Genomic DNA, 20271 nt, shown 5'->3' on the forward strand with positions numbered 1-20271 from the left:
ACAAATGTGCCCACAAACAGTATAGTAAACACACAAATGGTTTGGTTTGTTTGACTGCTCATTGAATTGTTTTAAATTTATTATTTATTTATTTTTAAACATGGTTGACGGGTTTTTTCCCCGGTCGGAACCTTTTTGACGCGTAGGAACGTTGTTGCTTGCTACCCGGACGCGTTTGTGCAGACGCGGCTGTCAGTCAAACGGGCACACAAGTGGACGTTAGCTAGCTAGCTAGCTAGCGTAACGGAGCTAGCCTTAGCAAACATTTGGAGGCTCCGTGGGGAAGATGAGCACCAAACAGGTCACCTGCCGGTAAGTCCGAGCGAGCAACTGTCCGTCTGTTTGTCGCTCGCTTGTCCGTCTGTTTGTCGCTCGCTTGTCCGTCTGTTTGTCGCTCGCTTGTCCGTCCGCTTACTGCACGTCTGTCTGCGTGTGTGTTTTGTGAGCGTGTGTTCTCCTGCTAATGTTTTTAGCTGTTATCTTCTCGAACGAGACGTATCTTACACCGCGTTCAATCAATCGGCGTCCTGCGTTAGATCACCGCTCATTAGAATATCGGCGTATTATAAAAAAGACAGAACAAATCTAATATAACCATTCCAATTTCCAAATCGTGGAGTGACGTCACTAACATGCGCCAGCGTCACTCCAAACCACCGAGATCATTCAAACGATGCTGTACTTGTTTGTATCGTGTGGGTAGAATGATCAATTTGTTGTTTAAAGTTTCTTATCCGTGTGACTTGTGGAGGTTCTGCTAAGGTGTGCGTACTTGTACAGTATTCTTCTCAAAAGACAAAAATGGGCTGGTAGGTCTCGCTCCAATACGTACAACTGCAGGGAACGCGTGTTTATGTAGTCGTCCTGTAAATAACAATATAAGAGAACCATATTACAGTACAACTTCATTACTTTACGTTATTCTACATAGGAATTCATGTTCGTGCATACCATGGTCCAGCTATTACCAAATTAATATCTGATTATGAGAAATACCTTTTAAATGGATCCTTAAATTTTATCCAGCTAGAAGTTGGATACGCAAGACATTTAAAAGAAAAAAGAAAAGAAAAGAAATTGATGTGAACTGTAGCTTTTGTGACAAGTGTCCTGAAACTGTTGTTCATTCCTTTTGGTACTGTCCGTCTGAGTTTGTTTTGGCAGAAATTGTGTGATTTTGTTCAAAACATTAAAAAGGATGAGATCATGATCGTTTGGTAATTTATTGTTATTAGAAAATAATTCTAATTATTTATATTTATTATGACATCTATTACTATTCATGTCAAAATATCACATTCACTGATGTAAATTCATCAGCTGTGCCTTTTTAATAACAAATTCGGACAATCAATTATTTCAATCAAGTACTCTGACTAACGAAAGACTTTGAAAAAAAATGGCGCTTTGCACTCAGTTATATAAATTCACAAGCATTTTGAATTGAATTGGAATGTATTCAGACAGCACCAACATCACCACAAAATCATGCAAGTACATAAACACACACACACCAAAATAACATCAACAAACGTATATACAATTACATAAACACTTGCATTACTATATATATATATATATATATATAAAGACTTTTACTGTATGTCGCTGGCCGAAAGGATTAGGGCTGAAGCTTAATGCTTTTAAATGCCCTAATCGAGCACATGTTCTCAATTTCAAGGAAGCAAAAGATAACATATTTTTAGTTATACCATATCAGCCAAGGAAAATACCATATACAAAAACACAATCATGTTGCAGCATAACCTTTTTCGAAGTTGGGGAGCCAATTGAAAAGTCGCCAATAAAAGAGAGAGAGAGAGAGAGAGAGAGAGAAGAAAATAAAAGTCTGGAATGCTTCTTGCTGTCAAAAGTTTGGGCGTGGCGGAATGCAATTTGAGGGCAATGTAAGATTTGCTGTTGCCTTGGCGCCCCCCGCAGGTACTTCCTGCACGGCGTGTGCCGCGAGGGCAGCCGCTGCATGTTCTCGCACGACCCGTCCAGCAGCAAGCCTTCCACCATCTGCAAGTTCTACCAGAGAGGAGTGTGCGCCTACGGGGAGCGATGCAGGTCAGCGTAAAACATGTTTTCACATTGCGATGGCCGGCCTCTCGTGGCCGCGCATCAAAACACAGCAACGGCGTTCGCTGGCCGCGCAAGCTGCGAAGGCAGCACACGCCGCGAGTGCATGTCAATGGTCGCTCGTGTCGCCACGGGAAAAAACATGGCTCAAGTCGCATCTGGCAAAACCAAGACTTGTTTGTTCGCGCGCCGCCTTTGAACTTGACCGTCCACATTTGCAGATACGACCACATCAAACCATCCTACAGAGGAGGGGGCGGAGCGTCTGAGAACAGGGCGGGTCCCGAAGGAGGAGCTTCAGTCAGACCTGACACCAGGAAGCCAATGAGAGACGGCCAAGGTCAATAGGGACACGCACACACATGTCTAGGCATGGGCCGATAATTCCATTCTGCCGTGAGCAAAAATCTGGCGACATTCAAATGGGAAATATTTGGACAAATAACAATAAATAAAAAAAAAGTCAATTGGAAAATATTTGCTACATTAAGAAACGTCGTGTACTATGTTAAGTTTTTTTAATTTTTTTTTATAAATCACCGTCTTCTTCTGTTTAAATGCTTCCTAGTAAGTCACAGTGTCCCGACACTGGTGAGCTATTTTTAGCCTGTGGTTTACTCCGGTTGTCTTTATTAATGAATGAATGAATGAATGAATGTATTTATTTATTTCATGACAATGCACTTTAGGCAACAACAGAGCAAAAGGTGTCCGCATTGGCAATGTCGCTTTGGTCTTGATCCCTCGGTCCTCCTCCGTGCGTAACTGCTCGCCCCTCTCCACCCACCAAGGAAAGTGACAAGCCCTAATGAACTTGAATGAGGCTGCTGCTTGTCTCCACTGGGCAAGCAGCCAATCAAATCGTGCCCTGCTTTGACGGGCTCTGCTTTGACGGGCTCTCAGCTCGTCGTTAGCGGTGCTTTTTGCACCCGTGACTTTTTCAAACGGCGGCGAAGCGGTCATCGGTCCGTGCCTAACGACGACACACAGATGTGGGCATCGTCATTGGCCGGAATTGATGATTGATGGAAGTGCCCGCCTTTTGCCGCGTGCTTCAGCACTTTCAAGGAATGCTTGATCACGCCAAGCCTCGAAAAAATGCACGGCCTGAGCTCCGAGTGACGCAGGATTACTTCTGGCGATGGCGGTGAGTACGCACGGTCTTTCTCAATCCGTGTATTTTGGTGAGGCTTCGCATGATCAAGCATTCGCTGAAAGCGCTGAAGCGCACGCCAAAAGGTGGGCACTTCCATCAATCATCAATTCCGGTCAATGACGATGGCCGCCTCTGACGACACTCAAAACAATATGGCGAGGACGCGCGCACGCGACCACATTGAAAGGAAATCACGTGTGTGACTCAGTGGGGCAGCTTGACGGCGTGTTCGGCGGTCCGGCGGTTGCCCCGAGTACCGAGGTCCCCGCCGCGTCTCCCCACTCGTACGTGGACGCCATCAGGACGGGCCTGGAAGCCTCGGCGCCAGAACAAGGTGGGACGGCGCTCGCAGCGACGCCTCAAATTGCCTCGACTAACGGGTGGTCGTCGCCGGGGGCGAGCGTAGCTCCTCCCCAGATGGGCGGAGCCTACCAGGACTTTTCCCAGCTGTGTCCGTACGCCGCCGCCGGCCGCTGCTTCTACGAGGACGGCTGCCCGTACCTGCACGGCGACCAGTGCGAGGTGTGCCGGCTGCGCGTGCTGCACCCGCACGACGCCGAGCAGCGGCGCGCCCACGAAAAGGTGACCCCACCCCCCGGCGCCGCTGCGACCTCATGGCTGCGCTGCCGGTGATGTCATGATGTTGCTCTGCGTGCAGATGTGCCTGCTGGCCTTCGAGAGGGACATGGAGAAAGCCTTCGCCGCGCAGCTCAGCCAGGACAAGGTATGGCGCCGGCGCCGTCACGTTCTGCGCACGCAAACGCGCGACTCGTCTCATCCACTTGATGATTACATTTGGACCGAGCGCACTTCCGAGCACTTAACTGCTTCAAGCGATTGGTCGCTCCAAAGTGCTTACAAGCGAGTGGTCGGTCGAATGCGCTTTGGAACCGGTTGCAGTCGCGACCGGCGTTATTTGAGTTTACGGAAACTACAGCTTTGTTAATGAAATCAAATGAAAACGACGACTAACTGAAACTAACTCGAATGATTGCAATAATGTCTTCTGTTTTAGTCTTTGCTCATTCATTTAATGCACGAGCCTTTGGGGATGACTTGAAGTCGCTTTATTTCACCGGAATAAGGACGTTTGAAAGTGACGTCATTTAGCAGCAGCCAATAGAAAAGCACCTTCAGATGACATCGACAACGAAATCCAACGCTTGCTAAGAAATGCGTGACTTTTTTCATTAATAAATATTGCTCACAAGCAGAGGTGGCCAATCCAGGCCCGGAAAGTCAAAACCATGTCGCAGTTTGACTTTAACCCCGGGTGCTAGCTAGCTAGCTAGCTAGCTCCCATGGTGCTCGTTGACCTGCTAGGGAGCTAGCTAGCTAGCATCAATGGCTAAAGCCAAACTGTGGCAGGCTTTTGACTTTGTGGCCCTGGATTTGCCTCCCACACGCACCAAAAAAAAAGAGATGACTAATACCGAAACCAACTAAAACTCAGCATTTTTTCAGAACCACCCTGAAATCGAATTCAATCTAACTAAATGAAAAAAAGCGAACTCAAATGAAAATTCCAAACTATAATAAGCGACTCTGTCGAATGTGCCTTTCGACAGCTTGCGCTTATTGTTGCTTTCCTCTAAATGGCTTCCTCTTCGAGCACGCCTTCTTCTAAGCGAACGATGATGACGATGATGATGACGATGATGATGATGATGATGATGATGATGATGTTTTGTTTTTGTTTTGTCCGGAGGCGTGCTCCATCTGCATGGAGGTGGTGGTGCAGAAGGCCATCCCGTCGGAGCGCCGCTTTGGGATCTTGTCCTCGTGCTGTCACGTCTTCTGCCTGGCGTGCATCCGGCAGTGGCGATGCACGCGCAACTTCAGCAACAAGATCATCAAGTGAGGCATGGCCGGACGCCGCGCGCGACCTCGCGTCACGCCACGGGTGTCGTGACCGCTCGTCCCGTGATGTCACGCATGTCTTTTCTTTGCCTTCACCAAGCAACAAGCGTTGCATCCTTGTTTTAAAAAGAACGCCATCCGGAAATTCCTCGTGGTTTTGGCTTTTGCATACTTCCGATTGGAACGGCGCGTTGATGACCAAATCGCAAGGTTTTCAACCCGTGCACATTTATAGTCATTTCCGGACTATAAGCTAAATTTGGGGAATGCTGGAGTTTGTTCCACATATGAGCCGCGCCCGACTGCTCCCGCAAATTGTCTCGCTCTCGCCCTCGCTCGGTCTCGCCTTCCGTATTTGGGCTGACTTGCTTTGTTTTGCGCTGCCTGACGCTCGTGCGCTTCCTTTACAGTGCGCCCCCTTGTGATCTGATGGATAAGCCGCACCTTTGGTATTCGCCGCAGGGTCGAATGCAAGTGAAAAAGTAGCGGCTCGTCGTCCGGAAATGACCGTAGTCCAAATTGATTGAAAGCGAGTCGCGTGATAAAACGGCCATGAATTACGGAAATACGCCAGCGAGAAATGCGCGCTCGGGAAGTTCTTGAGACCGGACTTGCCAAGATTGGACGGGTTGCGTCACTGCAACGTACTCGGTGTTCTTGACATTGAACGGACAGAGATTTGTGAGAAACTTTAACATGCAGTTCTCCAAGTGTCCAGCAGGGGAAGTTGAAAAGGCAGATCCAAAGGAAACAAAAAGTAGAAAGAGGCGGCCAACGTTCGCCGCTTTCTCGTCAGGGTTCGTTGAAAGCCGCAAACGGCTCCCAAATGTCCTGAAGACGTCCCTGACGACAAACGGACTTTGGCCAGTCCAAACCAAAGCCAAAAGTGCGCTGACACGCGGCCGGCGTCTTCCGGCAGGTCGTGTCCCGAGTGCCGCGTGGTGTCCGAGTTCGTCATCCCGTCGATGTACTGGGTGGAGGAGCAGGACGACAAGGACAACCTCATCGAGCTCTTCAAGTCCGGAGTCAGGTGAGCGGACGCACGGCGGACGCCTGCCGGCAAAACGCGCTCGCTACAAGCGCCCGTTGCCGTTTGTGTGCGCAGCAAGAAGGCGTGCAAGTACTTCGACCAGGGTCGCGGATCGTGTCCCTTCGGAGGAAAGTGTCTGTACCTGCACGCCTTCCCGGACGGAAGCCGCGCCGAGGCGGAGAAGCCGCGCAAGCAGCTGAGCTCGGAGGGCAACATCCGGGTCAGCGCCCGCCGCCGTCATGGCCGCCGCCGTCATGGCCGCCGCCGTCTCTTCAAGCGTGTGTTTTGCCTTTTCCCGCCAGTTCATGAACAACGTGCGCTTGTGGGACTTCATCGAGGAGCGCGAGCACAACCCCGCCGGCCGAGCGCCGCCGCCGGATGACGACATGGCCGAGCTGAGGGAGCTCTTCATGCAGATGTCGGCGCCGGGCCACGACGGGCCCGAGCCCGCCCCGGACCCGGACCCGGACCAGCAGCAGCAGCAGTAGAAGACGGCCACCATGGGAGACGCGGCGTTGTCAGCTAAACGCACACACACACACGTGCGCGTGGCGATGGCGTCTTGGCGCGCGTGTCACTTCCTGCCTGCGGCGGAATTTGATCTATTTATAGACACTAGAAAAGTTTGAGCCGCTTTCGCAAGATGCGTGCTGGCTTTTATTCTCGGTGTTTGTCTCCAGCGTAATAAAAGAAAGAGTTGTTGTCACAACACAAGATTCTCGCGCTCTTCACTTGCAAACATCTTTTTTTTCCTTTCAGAACTTCGCTCACGTTTTTCTTTCTTGTACTTTTTTTACTTTTATGCCCCCCCCCCCCATTCTTGACTGTGCCTCATCGTCTTGTCCCATTCCTTCCTTATGCTTATTTTTCTCTTTCTTTGTGTTTTTCTTTCTTTTTGTCGCACCTTCACATGGTTGCTTCCGTTTTGTTTTTCCTATTTTCTTTCTTCCTCTTTGTTTGTCTTTACTTACTCTCTCGCTTTTCTTTCTCAATTTTTAGAATTGAAGGATGAATGAAACATGTAGGGATGTTCGATAGCACTTTTTTTCTCAGACTGATACCAGTACAAGTACTCAATTCTGGGGTAGTTGCCGATACCGATGCCATTGGTACATAAAATCTCCGCAAAAAACGATGGCGGCTCATTTGAAAAGAAAAAGCGCCAATATAGCATTTTAACTCCAAGTCTCTTGAACTAAACGAGTCATTTTTACTTCCTGATTGTCGATGTCATCGTGAGGACCGATACCATAAAGTAAGGCAGGTATCGGCACCCATATCGATACTTTGTATCAGTACTCGCCCGTCCCTAAAAATGTGAGCTGAGCAAACTGCGTGTCGCATGCGACGCGTGCGTGTTCATATGCAAATGAGCGCGAGTGGCCAGCACGCCAAACGCTTGCTGAAGTTTGGAAATTGCGAGTGCAAGCGAGACGCGCGCGTCCGTCACCACACGCCAGTTAGGGTAGACCGATGATCGATATTCAGCATTTTGACGAATATCGGCCATTTTGAAGAATCATTAAGTGTTCACTTCAGGGAACTAATAAAAAAAACAAAAAAACAATTTTATTTAAAAAATTTCAGAGAAGCTGCTAACCCTGGAAACTCTCTACACCTTCTGGTTTTGTTTGAAATTAAAACTAAGATAAGTAAAAATTTGATATTGTGGAATACTTTATTTACTGTAGAAAACAATTGTTTATGTTTTTTTATTTATTTATTTTTAAAATGCGTGCTACTCCTGGGAGATCTCGGAACTTTTTGTTAGATTTTTAAAACAAAGATGTCGACTTTCTTTATAGCGATGACGTCGTTTTTTTTGTCATTCTTGATCAACCACTTGATGAACGTGTTTCTTTGCTGTTTTTCATCTAAAGTTGCATGAATATTCGCTCGTTGAATTCGCTTTAAAAGATTTCTCTTCCGTCCCCCAAACCTAATTGACTTTATGGTCCGACATTGCTTTTGGACTGCAGACGTGCGACGACGGGCATCCGGTCTCGCCAGTGGTTCTTCGCAAAAGCTGTTTCCAATGCCAAACAAATGAACATTTCCCTTTTTCCGATACGCTTCAAATGCAACCCCCACCAAGCGTCGAAACTTTTGGGTGAATTTTTTTTTTCCCGAATTCCTGGCGTTTCCATTCAGTTTTGTTTTTGCATTTTTTTGGGCAAATTTGAATAAAAATGGGTGGATGGAAACCCAACTAATGTTGACCCCCATTCGTTCGTTTAATTTGTTCACGCTGACGTTTCAAACGGCAGACGAACGCAAGCAAAGAAGAAAAGGTTTTTGTTGAAGCAGGAAGTGTTGAGTTGGTTCAAGACAAACAATTTGTTCCCCTCAAACAACCCGCAGCGTCGTCTCGTGGAACCTTCCGGCGCACGCCCCGCCTGCCCGCCGGGCGTCTGCCCGCCTGCCCGGGGCCCCGCAAACCAAACCGGGACAATTGCATCTTACGGCCGTCCAAAAGTTTGTCAAAATGGCCACTGGCTCCGAAACGTTTTTGGCGGCGTCCGCCGGCTGTCGTTTGCAATCCCTCGAAGGAGCCGTCAGGCGAGTCGACTCGTGCGGCTGCAGGCAAACCTTGTTTGGTTAACGCTGGCGTGAGGAAAATGGAAAATGTCTTGAGGGAGGCGAGGAGGCCAATATAAAGAAGGACGAGGACGAGCGGCGCCGCAGACGCTGACGCTGATGACGACGCCCACGACCACGACGACGCCCACGACGACGACCATGGCCTTCACTCGCGCTCATGGTGAGCAACCAGAAAGCGCCGCGTGCGTGCGTGCGTGCCGCTCGTGTGCTCATGCGTGTTTGTGTCCTTCAGGTGTGATGCTCGTCTTCCTTGTGCTGCACGCGACAGGTGAGCCTCCGCGCAAACAACGCGCCGGCCGCCATACTTTGGCTTCTCCCACCGCGGCCTCCGTCCGTCCTCAAAACATAAACTGACTCGGTTGCAGCAGTAAAAAGTTCATATTTGTTTATAGAACCTCCAATGTGACGTGTGTGTGTTTGTGTGCGTGTGTGCGCGCGCGCGCGTGTGTTCTCAGTATGTTCCGATGCCGCAGTGCTACCTGCAACAACAGTGCAACAAGCCGGGTGAGGAGAAAAACGCACACACGCGCTCCATGTCGACACCAAGGTTATTTTAGTTAACAAAAACGATTTTGTTAACCAAATAAAATAAAAACGAAAATGCTTTAAAACTTACTAACTGAAATTACATTTCTAAAACTCACTATAATTGTAGTGAAAATGTGGTGTGCTACTTTTTCATTTTCATCCCGTGCTGTTTAAGAAATACTGCGCACAAGAAATACACTTTAAAAAACAAAACAATTTATACTGAAACTAACTAAAACTAAGCTTCTTTTTTTTTTTAAATGAACTAAAACTAATAAAAACTAACAGAAGCACACTGAAACCTCATTAAAACGACCTAAATCAAATAAAAACTCCAAACGAACTTAAGTGAAAACTCCAAAACGATGATAACGCTGGCCAAATATTGAATTGCTTCAATCCATATTATTATTATTATTAATATTATTATTAATATTATTCATGCAATCCAAGCAGTTTGTTTTGCGCTTTTGCTTATTTTGTGAGTTTCTCAAATGATGTTTTGCTGCAGTGTGAATGAAGCCATCAAGGTGTACCCTCCTCCGGCCGGCGCGCTTCTGCTCGCCGCCGCCGCCGCCGCCAGCCAACTCGAACCTCTTTCACGGGAAATCCCCGATGGGGAAATCGGGGAGGAGCGGGAACTGGCCGACGGGCCGGACCACGACGAGCGCGGCCTCCTCGCCGGCCAGAAGGCGCTGATGGAGGCGGAGGAGGAGCGACTGGAGCAACGTGAGGAGCAGCAGGAATTCCTCCTCAGGCAGTGAGATCCTGACGTTTGTCTTGCGGAGATGCCGGACTGGATTCTTGCCCGCGGGCCGCTTGACGTTTTTGCCTTTGCGTGTTTTCAGGCAACTGCTGCAGCAGCTGCAGAATCCCAAGAAGTAACAACGTCTCCTTGGAGCTGACAAACGGTCCATCCGGCCTCAAATAAACTCTTGCTTTCAACATGACGACTTTCGCTCCGTTGCTTATTTCCTGTGTTGGAGAAGGGCTGCACCGTATTGCAAAATCATGCCAAATACTCGCCGAATGTCGCCATATGGATATCATTGACATCGTTAACATGTACCTAAAGAAATGACTTTTCTATTATCTAACGATAGAATGACTTTTTTTTTTTTTTTTTTTCATGCAGCAAAATAAGCAAACTCAATATATTCTTTGTTCATTAATTAAACTATTCACTCTAAAAACAGTTGGGTCAAAAGGAACCCAATTATGGACCGATCCACTTTATGGCTTGTTTTATATAAAATGCTGCCATTTTGGGACCCGAGGAAAGGAACTGACCGATATTTATGAGTTGTTTTACGATGAAAGAGACATTTCTTGACTCAAAGTAGAGGATCGCTTCATTTTTGACCCACCCTTGGGTTATTTTTGACCCAACTCTATTTAGAGTGTTGGATGGCGGTTCACATCACTCTAAAAAGAGTATCTCTCCCTCTCTCTCTCTCATGCTGCCCCTGCAGTGCTCGCCTTGGCCTGACGGTGGCAGTGTGGTGCAGGCATGCAGAATAACGCAGCAACTTATGAAATGTTTGGAAAATTGCGGCTCGCAAAGAACAAAGACGACGTGGATGAACTGAAAGAAAACACAAGTTTGATTATTGCGGCTTGATAGAAGGAGAGGTTTGGTTTGACTATGGAGGCTGAAAACAAGCCGTCAAACTGCGAAGGTGTTGGCAGGTAAGCGCAGCTGTGACGTTCGAAAGGCAACGACGTCAATGAAAGTGAAAGTGGAGTCGTTGCCGCAAAAACAGAGTCCATTCCAATTATTTGCTATCCTACTAAAAAATAGCAAGTTAGAAGACTGAGCTAGGTAAAGAAAATGAGATTTGGAAGGGTTTTCAACGTATTCTTGGGTTCGAGGTGAAAGTGCAACGATTAATTAACAAACAAATCCATGGTGAAATGATTATACGATTTTTTGGGGACCATTAATTCATCCTTTAGAGACTTTGATGAATTGAAAATTGCCCGTCTGTACTGTTCTGTTTGATTTGATGTCATTCGCCAATTTTTCGCTCGCCTTCCCTTCCACGCTCTGTTTGGCAAATTTGGGAAAATTGTGACGACGCTTAAAATCTCATCGATTCGGTCAAGTCTCTCTTTCCATTTTCCTTTGATTCCGTTTTCTATTCTGCTCGGCACCAAAGTAAAACTGCTATTTGTCAAGATGTGATTCCCTCCCCCAGCAAACAATGAAGGACAAGAAGCGCTAATAAGTGAAGCAATGGCAAGTGGCAGTAATTCGCTGTGTGGGGTAGATGCCACCGACTTCCGGGTTTCACACGTCAGCGTCGTTTCCGGCCACTGATGACCTGTTGCATTGGAGAGGAGCTCGGCAGCTAGCGTACGGCGCGTTAGCGGTTGACACCGGACTGGATTTTCATCACCACAGATTGACCTCATTCCCTCCAAATCTTGAACATCACAAGTTACCCGCGCGCCGTTGTCGCCGTTGTAAAGTCAAGCAAGACGTGAACTGGGCCAAGAAACAAATGAACAAAACGTGAATTTATGAACAAATGAATCGATTGATCAGCACATTTTGAGCTGCATGCAACACGTGGACTAATTGAAGGCAATTGACTTCAAAGACGGCTTGTTAAGTCAAATGCAAGCCCCCTGCCCACATGACACCCCCCCCCCCCCCCCCGCCCCCGCACCTGCTGCTAGTGCATGAGAGAAACTTCAGAGACTGCTGCTACTGTTCCTGCACAAGCAACCTTTCTTTAACGGCCTATTTAAAGTTGACGAGCAATATCGATTCTGACGGCCGCGTATCGATACGTGTATTGTAATGAGGCTCGCAACGATGTATTGGCGTATCGATTTTTGGAGCACACCCGTAGAAACTATGCTGAAAATCGAAGCCGCTCGATGGCGCCCACGTGGCCGCACCCGTCACACGTGCCATAAGCCGCCGCCGCCGCCGCCGGCGTGGCGCATCATTTTGTCTCCTGCCCAAAATCAAATAATGCTCACAAAGGGGAACATCATTTTTCCTGTATGGGTGCAATGCATGCTGGGATTTCTTGCTTTTCTTGTCACCGTCATTGTTGGCTACGTTTCAAGATGCATTGTGGGATATTTTGAGAGAAAGCGTCCTCCCGGCCCGGCTCGCAACACTTTGTTACAGCGGATCATGTAATCTATTACCTCGTCGCTATTGCAGGTAATCAGATTACTTAAAGCACTTAACTTTAATCCCTTCGCAGGACACTCGGAGCAGAAAGTCAGGATGGGGACAGGTGGCCTCCTCTTCCTCCTCCTCTTCCTCCTCCTCACCCGCCTCTTCCTCAGCGTCCAGCACGTTGCCCCGCGCGCGCCAGGACGGGAGGAGGAAGAGCGAGCAAGAGCAAAACTTCCTGCTGGCACAAAGTGGGCGAGCCAGAGAGAGCGAGGGAGCGAGAGAGGACGGAACCCGCCGCCGGCCGGGACCATGGGAGCGTCTCACGGGAAAAAGGTCCGTCGCGTCTTCCCCGCCTTCCGCTTAGCTTTAGCATTAGCGTAGCGCTCACACAACAACTACAACAACAAGGCACTCGCTTTGAAACGTTCCTTTCGATCACATCATCGATGTTTCTTCCGCTATCTCTTGACATTCGTCATGCCTTCATTTTTAATATTTGCGTGATGTTTGTCGGCGTCAATTAAAATGGATTGCACAATTTGCCCATTTTAATTTGTTTTCTTTCATCTTTAATTTACATTTTTTATTTTATTTTTTGTATTTTCTTTTAATCTTTCAATTTAAGAATCTGCCAATTTTGAGCAGGCGACGACGTTCAAATGACTTTGCAGTACATTCTAACGTGTTGATTTGAAAAAATGCTACATTTTGAGCATTCGGCTTTTATCAATACAAAACGTTCAAACAACTTTATCAAGACATTGAAAGCATTTTGCACTTCCAGGCTTGGTTACAAATGTCTGTCGTGGAAAATGAAAACAAACCAGTTGAAGTCACGCTAACATTCTGCACAATGGACGACGATATGCCACGGAGGAGGCGGGACTTCGGGCTTCCGGGTTTCCACCCATCAACTTCCTGTTTCCGTTTCCGGTTGGCAACGACGTGTGGGCCGCGTCCCAGTAATGGCGCCTTCGTGCCCCACGGTTGCGCCTTCCCGTCGCCGGGTGCGAGGCTGCCAGTGTGTCTGTCTCCGAAGCATTTCAAATAGCCGGGACGCCCTCCCGTCGATGGGTGGGGGTGCGAGTGTTGGAACGCGGCGCTGATGTGTAAACGTCGGAAGTCCGTGGCATGTGCCCCGCTGAATGTTTTGGAGCGGACGTTTGTCTGGATGTTGATGTGGCCGTTTGTCTTCCCCGCTGATTTTGTTTTGTAGTGGAATGTTTGATGAACTTTGAGTTAGTAGCGGGATGTTGTTTGACTTTTGGGGCGGGCGTGGCCTACCACGTGCGTCGGTCGGTTGTCATGATCACTGGCACACAGTCCAGTTGTTCGCACGCACGCACACTCGCACCATTGATTTAGCCTTAGTGAGTGGCAACGTAAGATGGCCGCCATTGACTTTAGTTCTCCAGTCCAGTCATTTATTAGCCTGTGCTACGAGCACACTTTGGTAGCCGACATCGCTCCGCTCTTTTTGGACGCCGACTCGTTGGTGAGTAAGGACCAATAGCATGGCAGTACGTTCAGCCACCACCCTCGAACCCTGGCTGCCGATTGGCTGTTGCTGAAGATTCACGAGTGAGCGACAAACACTGCGTTCAAATAACGTGACGGCCACACGGCGCTTCCGAGGCTTGCGGGGACCCGCCCAGCCTGTCAAGGGACCTGGCTGCTGGCCTCCAAAGGGGCGGGGCTAAACCCACGTGATGCAGACGCTGAAAATGCAATGCTAATGCTAGTTGTTTTAGCTTTACAATAATTTGTTTAGCAAAACAGTGCTAATGTTAATGCATAATTTGTGTATCAGTCAAAGTGTCGTTACATAAGCACGAGCGCGCACACACACGCGCACGCGCACACGCGCGGACAGAGCGAGAGGAAGAAGCAGCTTGAGTGACAAACAAAGCAGATTAAAGACTAATTAAGTTCCTCACAGAAAATCCTCCAGCTAAAAATACAAACACACACACACAGGCATGTTGGGTTTACATTCCGAGTGGGGACATCTGATTGGAGACCCTCCATTTCATTTCATTTGGGGCTGACTTCCTCTTGAAGTAAGAGCTGCTTCTCTGTTCTGATGAGGTCGGCCCGGGGTCCGGCCGGCATCGGGGCTCAGTCAGACAGTGGGGGCCTTGTTGTTGCCGCTTTGTGTTTGCCTGATGAAGCGTCTCCTAGCAACCAACAACAAAACCATTCACATACACACGCATCCCACAAAAACAAACCCCAAAGCCACTGTGTGTGTGTGTGCGTGCGTGCGTGCGTGCGTGCGTGCGTGCGTGCGTGCGTGCGTGCGTGCGTGCGTGCGTGCGTGCGAGCGTGCGACAGAAGAATTCCCGCCATGCAGTCAGCCCGCAAGAGGAAGACAAGAATGAAAGATGATCAGAATGCAAAACAATTGACAGACGTCCGCTGAATTTTTGAGAGGTTGCAGGTTGAAATCCCGAAATCTTCCTGCCGTCCTGGGCCCGTGCTAACAGGACGGTGCTGTTTTGTGTTTATCCTCCAGAGGGCGTACGACATCGCTCAGCAGCCGGGAGATGCCAACGCAAGCGGGACACGCGCAGGTCAGCCAATGCGGACACGCCCCTCCCCGGGTGTGTGTGTTAGCCCTACATATATATTTGTGATCCAAAGTGTGAATTTGCCGCACCCACGAGACAGGAAGTAGACGGATCTCAAAGAGCTCAAATGTGTGTGACTGGACAAGTCGCTCTGACGTCCCGCCAGGAGTTGGGAACCGGCAACAAAAGCAACAAAAGCATGCTGGCTTTTGTTGTTTTTAGCAGCGTGGGTAGCATTAGCCTCTGGCGGCATGATGATGTCACATGACACTCGGCTGACTCCAGAAGCAGCCACGCCCACTTGAGAGCATCACAACGGCGCTCTTGAAGGCAACGTGAAAGGAAGGAAGGAAGGGAGGAAGGAAGGAAGGAAGGAAGGAAGGAAGGAAGGAAGGGAGGGAGGGAGGGAGGAAGGAAGGAAGGGAGGAAGGGAGGGAGGAAGGAAGGAGGGAAGGGCTTATGGGATCATGTGACGCGACCGTCCGACCGGCACTTCTCACTCGCCCGTCCGCCTCACCGGGAAGGGAAACGGACACACGCTCAAGAGGACATGGACGGATGCACGTGCGACAAGACGGACGGATGGACGGATGACGCGATTTCCTCCAGAGTGGGATTGCTTCATTGTGGTAAGACGACAAACGAAATCAAGCATGAGCACGGACAGCAGAAACAAAAAAAACAAAAAATCACAACAAAAGTAATAATAGTGAAACGCTTGAATAAGTCCGTTCATTCACTTTAAAAAATAATCATTAATATTATTTTGATTCAAGTTTTTCCATCCGATGACCATTTCTTTTGCCTTGAGATACCAGCAAGATTCGAGCCCGCCCACTAGATGGCGCCAGCACACTTTTCCCATCAATTCTCATTGCTATTCTCGCAGTGGATGGACAATATCAGTGGGTGGCGCTAATGTTCCAATAAGCTATTTTGCCCATCGCTGATACCACAGAAGAAGAAAAACTTTATTATTTTTTTTAATGTCCTTTTGTGGTGTTTTTGGAGGTTGGCAAAATAATTGGGGGGGGGGGGGCTTTTAATGGGGGCTTCTACTTGCTCCAATCAGGTCTTGCTTCTGTCAGGGCGGAGAAAAGAGACAAGTAGGTGGTGATGAAGATTGATGAAACTGAAGGCGATGGTGAAGGCAGCGGTCCAAGGAGAAAGTTGCTGGTCAGCTAATACCGAAAACATGCTCAACTGCGGCTCTCCTGGACCCAACTTGCCGACCCCTGACCTCGGCAGATGCACCAACTCTCGGTGGAGTGTGACGAGGCGGCGACGAGGCGGCGACGAGGCGGCGTTGGGGACCAGCTTATATGCGCGTCACTGATTGTGATGGTTGCGTGCACTCGAACCCTCCAATCCTGCACGCGCGCGCACACGCAGGCCGCAAGGAGACCCGACAGCTTCTGCCTGAGAACGAGACAAGGATTTGACCCGCATCCTGACTTGGTGTTCACTTTCTTAGCACATCCAGCAATGTGTGTGTGTAGCAGGGTCGTCGATGCGACTGATTGATTGATACATTTGAATTAGGTACAGAAGAAGAAGAGGAGGAATGTGCATGAGTGTGAAGAAAAAAGGAGCAGTTGACGCCTTCAAATCTGCACGCACGCACATCCGCTCATGTTTCTCTCAAGCTGCCATTTTTAGGAATGCTGAATACGGAAGCAGGCGGTGTCTGCTTTCATAAAACAAAGACGTGTGTGTGGAAACAGGATCCGGTGTGGCGTCCGGAGACGACTGAAGACGGGCTCGCATGACCTCTAATCTCGTTTGTCTCCACAACAGTCAGCTGCTGCTCTGTGCGCCCCCTGCAGGCGCATCAGCAAAAAGCTAAGAGGCGGGGCCTGCCTCTCGACCCTCCCTCCCTCCTTTCCTTCCTTCCTTCTTTCCTTCTCATGCAATGGACCGTTCCGCGCACCCGCTTAGCGTCTTAAGCGCAAACTTGATTCCGGAAAGCAAAACTGTCGGCGCCTTGAGAGGAAAACGGAAGAAGAACTTGCGAGCGAGGGCGGGGCAGCAAATGGCGAGTGACGTGATGGACGCCGATGACGCCCCGCCCCCGCTGACGACCTCGCTTTTTCTTTTTCTTTTTTTTTACACGCATGCGCAAACGTAATGCGCACTTGCCTTATACTGGTATCGGCTCTTGTGGCGGTTTTTTGGATCAGGCCCTCAAGGCTGAAATGGTTATTTTGTATTTATTGAGCGCCACCAGGTGGCCGGTCCGGTCCGGTCCGGTCCGGTCCGGTCAGAGAGCACACAAGTCTTCAGTTGTACTCAACAATTGAATTTGCTCTCAAGTGCAGACGGATCTTTTGTGTATGATATGACGACTTTACTGCATGAGAGATGAATTGCAAACAGGAAACGCAAATACGGAGCAGCCTTCCAAATTAAAAGCAGACATTTCAAAACAAGATATGATTAAACATCACACCCTAAACAGTTTGAGCATATTACCAAATGACCTGAAACACTTCCGTATTGAATTTGATTTATTCTTTGCACTTGACTATTCCTTAAAAAGAAGCTGAGCAAACACAACCATTTGCTTCATTTTATTGATCTATTTTTTGAAATTCATTTTGTATGAACTATGCAAAATGACTAATGAGCAAATTGAAAAAATAATACTGCCATTACAGTCATTTCAAGCAATTTTAAGGAAATTTGCTATAATTGGGATATAGTTATTATTATTTTTTTTTTAAATCTCTCATTGGTTTTTGTGTGTGGAAGTTTTATGTATCATGAGTAATAATGGTATCGTAACTGGGTATGGGCATCGGTGAGTACTGAAGATTTCAATATCGGTCTCGGCCTCCAAAAAAATGGTATGGAACATCAATGTGGTTTGTGTTGCAGCTTCGGCGTACGGCGACCTGCAGCCTCGCCAGAGAAGAACGGCGCCCGCCGTTTTCTGCTACGCGCCGCCGCCGCCCGACTACTCGACGGAGCTCGCCGACCACCGCGATGACCTCATCAAGCCCAGGAAGCTCCTCAATCCCGTCAAAGGTTCCCGCAGTCACCAAGAGCTCCACAGAGAACTGATGAGCAGCTGTAAACGGTAAGCCAAGAAATCCGTCCCTGCGTCCGTCCGTCCGTCCGCACTGGTTGTTCGGCTGCTCATATTTGTGCGCATCACTTTGCTCCTCCCACTTTTTGAATTGATCCGATTGACATTATTCCAATGTCAACCTATTGATGCACGCCACAAGAGATGGTGTTTTTTTTTCTCCTTTCAAAAATTCCGTTTTCCCCAAATTCAACATTTTTCATCCCAAAAGTGCCCAACGGTGCTTTGCAAATTCACATCATTCGGCTCGTTCAATTCACCTTTGAAATTTTTGTCATTAAAATAATCACCTAAAATTCTCTACTCATTCCCAATGATACTTTTAACTCAACAGATTCACATCGTGCCTATTCCAAATTCTAAATCTTTCATTCATATTGAAAAAAAACCCATTCAGTATCATTTCACAACATTCAGTTTTTCCAGATCATTCCTTGTTTGTCATTCAGCATTTCAGCCTTCGCACGCAATTTCAATTTGTTTGAGACCATCCAAGGATGAGATCAGCAGGTTTGAGATGGCTTTCGGATGCTGCCCTCTGCTGGAGGAACCGCAGCAGCGTTTGCTTTCTTTGCTTTATACCTCGGATTGTCACGCCCACCGAAGTGGGGCGAAATTCGTTCTTCGAATTTGAGCCATCCTCGAGGGAGCGGTGAGCAGCAGCAGGGGCTCGCGTTCACTCGGGGATCATTTAGTGGTCGAACCCCCCAATTCCAACCCGTAACACCGAGTGTCAAGCAGGGAGGCAAAATGGCTCCCATTTTTACAGTCTTTATTCAATTTTTTGCACTCACACAAACTCGGTCTCGGCAGGGAAGCGAACCCACGCCAACCTGCATCGTAGGCAAGTGGCTGTACCGCTGCGCCACCCGGAGCTCATTTTTATAGTCTTTGGTACGACCTGGCCGGGGATTGAACCCACAACCTTCCAGTCTCAGGGCGGACATTAAGCTGCTTGTGTGTCTTGTCGCCTTAATTTTCTTTCCAACAAGATCCACATTTCATCTTTTAAGACGACGGTGATGCCAACGCGCTCCCGCAGACATAAAAGATTTGCTTGACTTATTTGACATAACTTCGCACTCCTAATCAGCGCACCTGGTTCAATCAACTGGGCTCGTGCACACTATAAAGGGTTAAAACACACCTAAGCCTAACGCGTGTGTGATGAAGATGATGATGATGATGACGATGACGACGACGATGATGATGTGTGCGCGCGCAGAAGCGGCGGCGGCGTGGAGCGCAACAAGCCAGAACTTGAGCGCGTTCTGGAGAGTCGTCGGCGCGATCAGCTGATGAGGCAAAGAAAACAAGAAGAGGAAGCGCGCCGGAAGATTTCGCCGCTGGAAGCCGAACTCAGGAAGAGGCACCAAGCGCTGGAAGAGGTACCTCAGAAAACACGCACACGCTTCCTGCTGGCCCCATTCAGACTTCCCGCTCCCCTCCGGCCGAGAGGGGACGGACGTCCGGTCTGGGCCGCGCCCCGGGGCCTCGTGCCGGCGTTCAACGGCTCGACGTTGTTGTTTTGCGTGCTTGCAGATGGAGCAGGAGCAGCAAAAGGACGAGCGCGACGAGCTGACGGCGCCCGAGTTTGTCAAAGTCAAAGAGAACCTGAGGAGGACGTCGTGCGCCGGCAAAGAGGAGAAGCAAGTCTGATCACGTCAGGTCCCAAACGAGACGCTCGCGTCGCCTCGGCCTTCCCGCATGCTGAAGGACACGTCCAAGCAAGTCGAGTGTGTCGGTCGGACCCGTGGACGCACACGCGGTCAAGCGACAACGTGGGGAGGGGTCCCGCTGGAGGACTTGCAGCGTGACAAGACATTCGTGCGTTAGGCTCAGCTGGCCCCGGATTGGTCGCCATACGTGACAAACAACGGTCGCCCGTCAGCGGCAGGCCTCATTGGCCGCCGATGGATCGGTCGCCAGTCGACGTTTGGCGCCTTCGCGCAGTCGACGGTTCGGAGTCTTAGGAGAGATTTTTGTTTCTTGAAAAACAGCATCAACAAACTTTCAGATTTGAATCACGACTTTGTCGTTACACGCTTGATTGGAATCCCAATTGTGTTGATACAGTCTGAGAATTTGTAAGGAATAAATGTCTGATCATTTAAGACCAATCACACCATTGTCAAGTTTCATTTTTATATTCAAAACATTCTCTATATATTTACAATATATACACATTTCAGCCATTAACATTTACATCATCAAAGA

The 20271-nt window shown here is 48.7% G+C and overlaps 2 protein-coding genes across 4 annotated transcripts; both read left to right on the forward strand.

The window, feature by feature from the left end:
• The first annotated feature begins 165 nt into the window (after nucleotides 1–165).
• Nucleotides 166–9910, forward strand: mkrn2 (makorin, ring finger protein, 2). 2 transcript variants are annotated; one of them, XM_086085382.1, is made up of 11 exons: nucleotides 166–312; nucleotides 1942–2070; nucleotides 2304–2422; nucleotides 3447–3572; nucleotides 3645–3820; nucleotides 3897–3962; nucleotides 4947–5095; nucleotides 6018–6128; nucleotides 6204–6348; nucleotides 6431–8889; nucleotides 8962–9905. In XM_086085382.1, exons 1-10 carry the CDS (start codon nucleotides 287–289, stop codon nucleotides 6614–6616), a joined length of 1233 nt encoding a protein of 410 aa, XP_085941508.1. In that variant the 5' UTR covers nucleotides 166–286; the 3' UTR covers nucleotides 6617–8889; nucleotides 8962–9905. The 2 variants fall into 2 exon arrangements, with proteins under 2 accessions (XP_085941508.1, XP_085941509.1); XM_086085383.1 differs by lacking the exon at nucleotides 1942–2070 and having other exon boundaries at nucleotides 190–312; nucleotides 8962–9910.
• Nucleotides 9911–10752: 842 nt separating this feature from the next.
• On the forward strand, nucleotides 10753–20177 carry LOC147169004 (uncharacterized). 2 transcript variants are annotated; one of them, XM_086085797.1, is made up of 6 exons: nucleotides 10753–10946; nucleotides 12482–12729; nucleotides 14912–14999; nucleotides 17844–18045; nucleotides 19280–19442; nucleotides 19597–20177. In XM_086085797.1, the coding sequence occupies exons 2-6, from the start codon at nucleotides 12505–12507 to the stop codon at nucleotides 19711–19713; spliced, it is 795 nt and encodes a 264-aa protein (XP_085941923.1). In that variant the 5' UTR covers nucleotides 10753–10946; nucleotides 12482–12504; the 3' UTR covers nucleotides 19714–20177. The 2 variants fall into 2 exon arrangements, with proteins under 2 accessions (XP_085941923.1, XP_085941924.1); XM_086085798.1 differs by having other exon boundaries at nucleotides 10757–10946; nucleotides 14912–14969.
• The last annotated feature ends 94 nt before the right edge of the window (nucleotides 20178–20271 follow it).

This window comes from Leptonotus elevatus, chromosome 9, assembly GCF_054856555.1.
Source record: "Leptonotus elevatus isolate MCC_2025b chromosome 9, RoL_Lele_1.0, whole genome shotgun sequence".
Taxonomy (NCBI): domain Eukaryota; kingdom Metazoa; phylum Chordata; class Actinopteri; order Syngnathiformes; family Syngnathidae; genus Leptonotus; species Leptonotus elevatus.

What these genes read in the sequence shown, in the direction of transcription:
- LOC147169004 (XM_086085797.1), top strand. Translation starts at nt 12,505, where the DNA reads ATGGGGACAGGTGGCCTCCTCTTCCTCCTCCTCTTCCTCCTCCTCACC. An exon ending in GAGCGTCTCACGGGAAAAAG is followed by an intron (nt 12,730 to 14,911) that starts GTCCGTCGCGTC and finishes TTTATCCTCCAG; the next exon opens with AGGGCGTACGACATCGCTCA. An exon ending in GGCACCAAGCGCTGGAAGAG is followed by an intron (nt 19,443 to 19,596) that starts GTACCTCAGAAA and finishes GCGTGCTTGCAG; the next exon opens with ATGGAGCAGGAGCAGCAAAA.
- mkrn2 (XM_086085382.1), top strand. Translation starts at nt 287, where the DNA reads ATGAGCACCAAACAGGTCACCTGCCG. An exon ending in GCCAATGAGAGACGGCCAAG is followed by an intron (nt 2,423 to 3,446) that starts GTCAATAGGGAC and finishes TGTGTGACTCAG; the next exon opens with TGGGGCAGCTTGACGGCGTG. An exon ending in CGCAGCTCAGCCAGGACAAG is followed by an intron (nt 3,963 to 4,946) that starts GTATGGCGCCGG and finishes TTTTGTCCGGAG; the next exon opens with GCGTGCTCCATCTGCATGGA.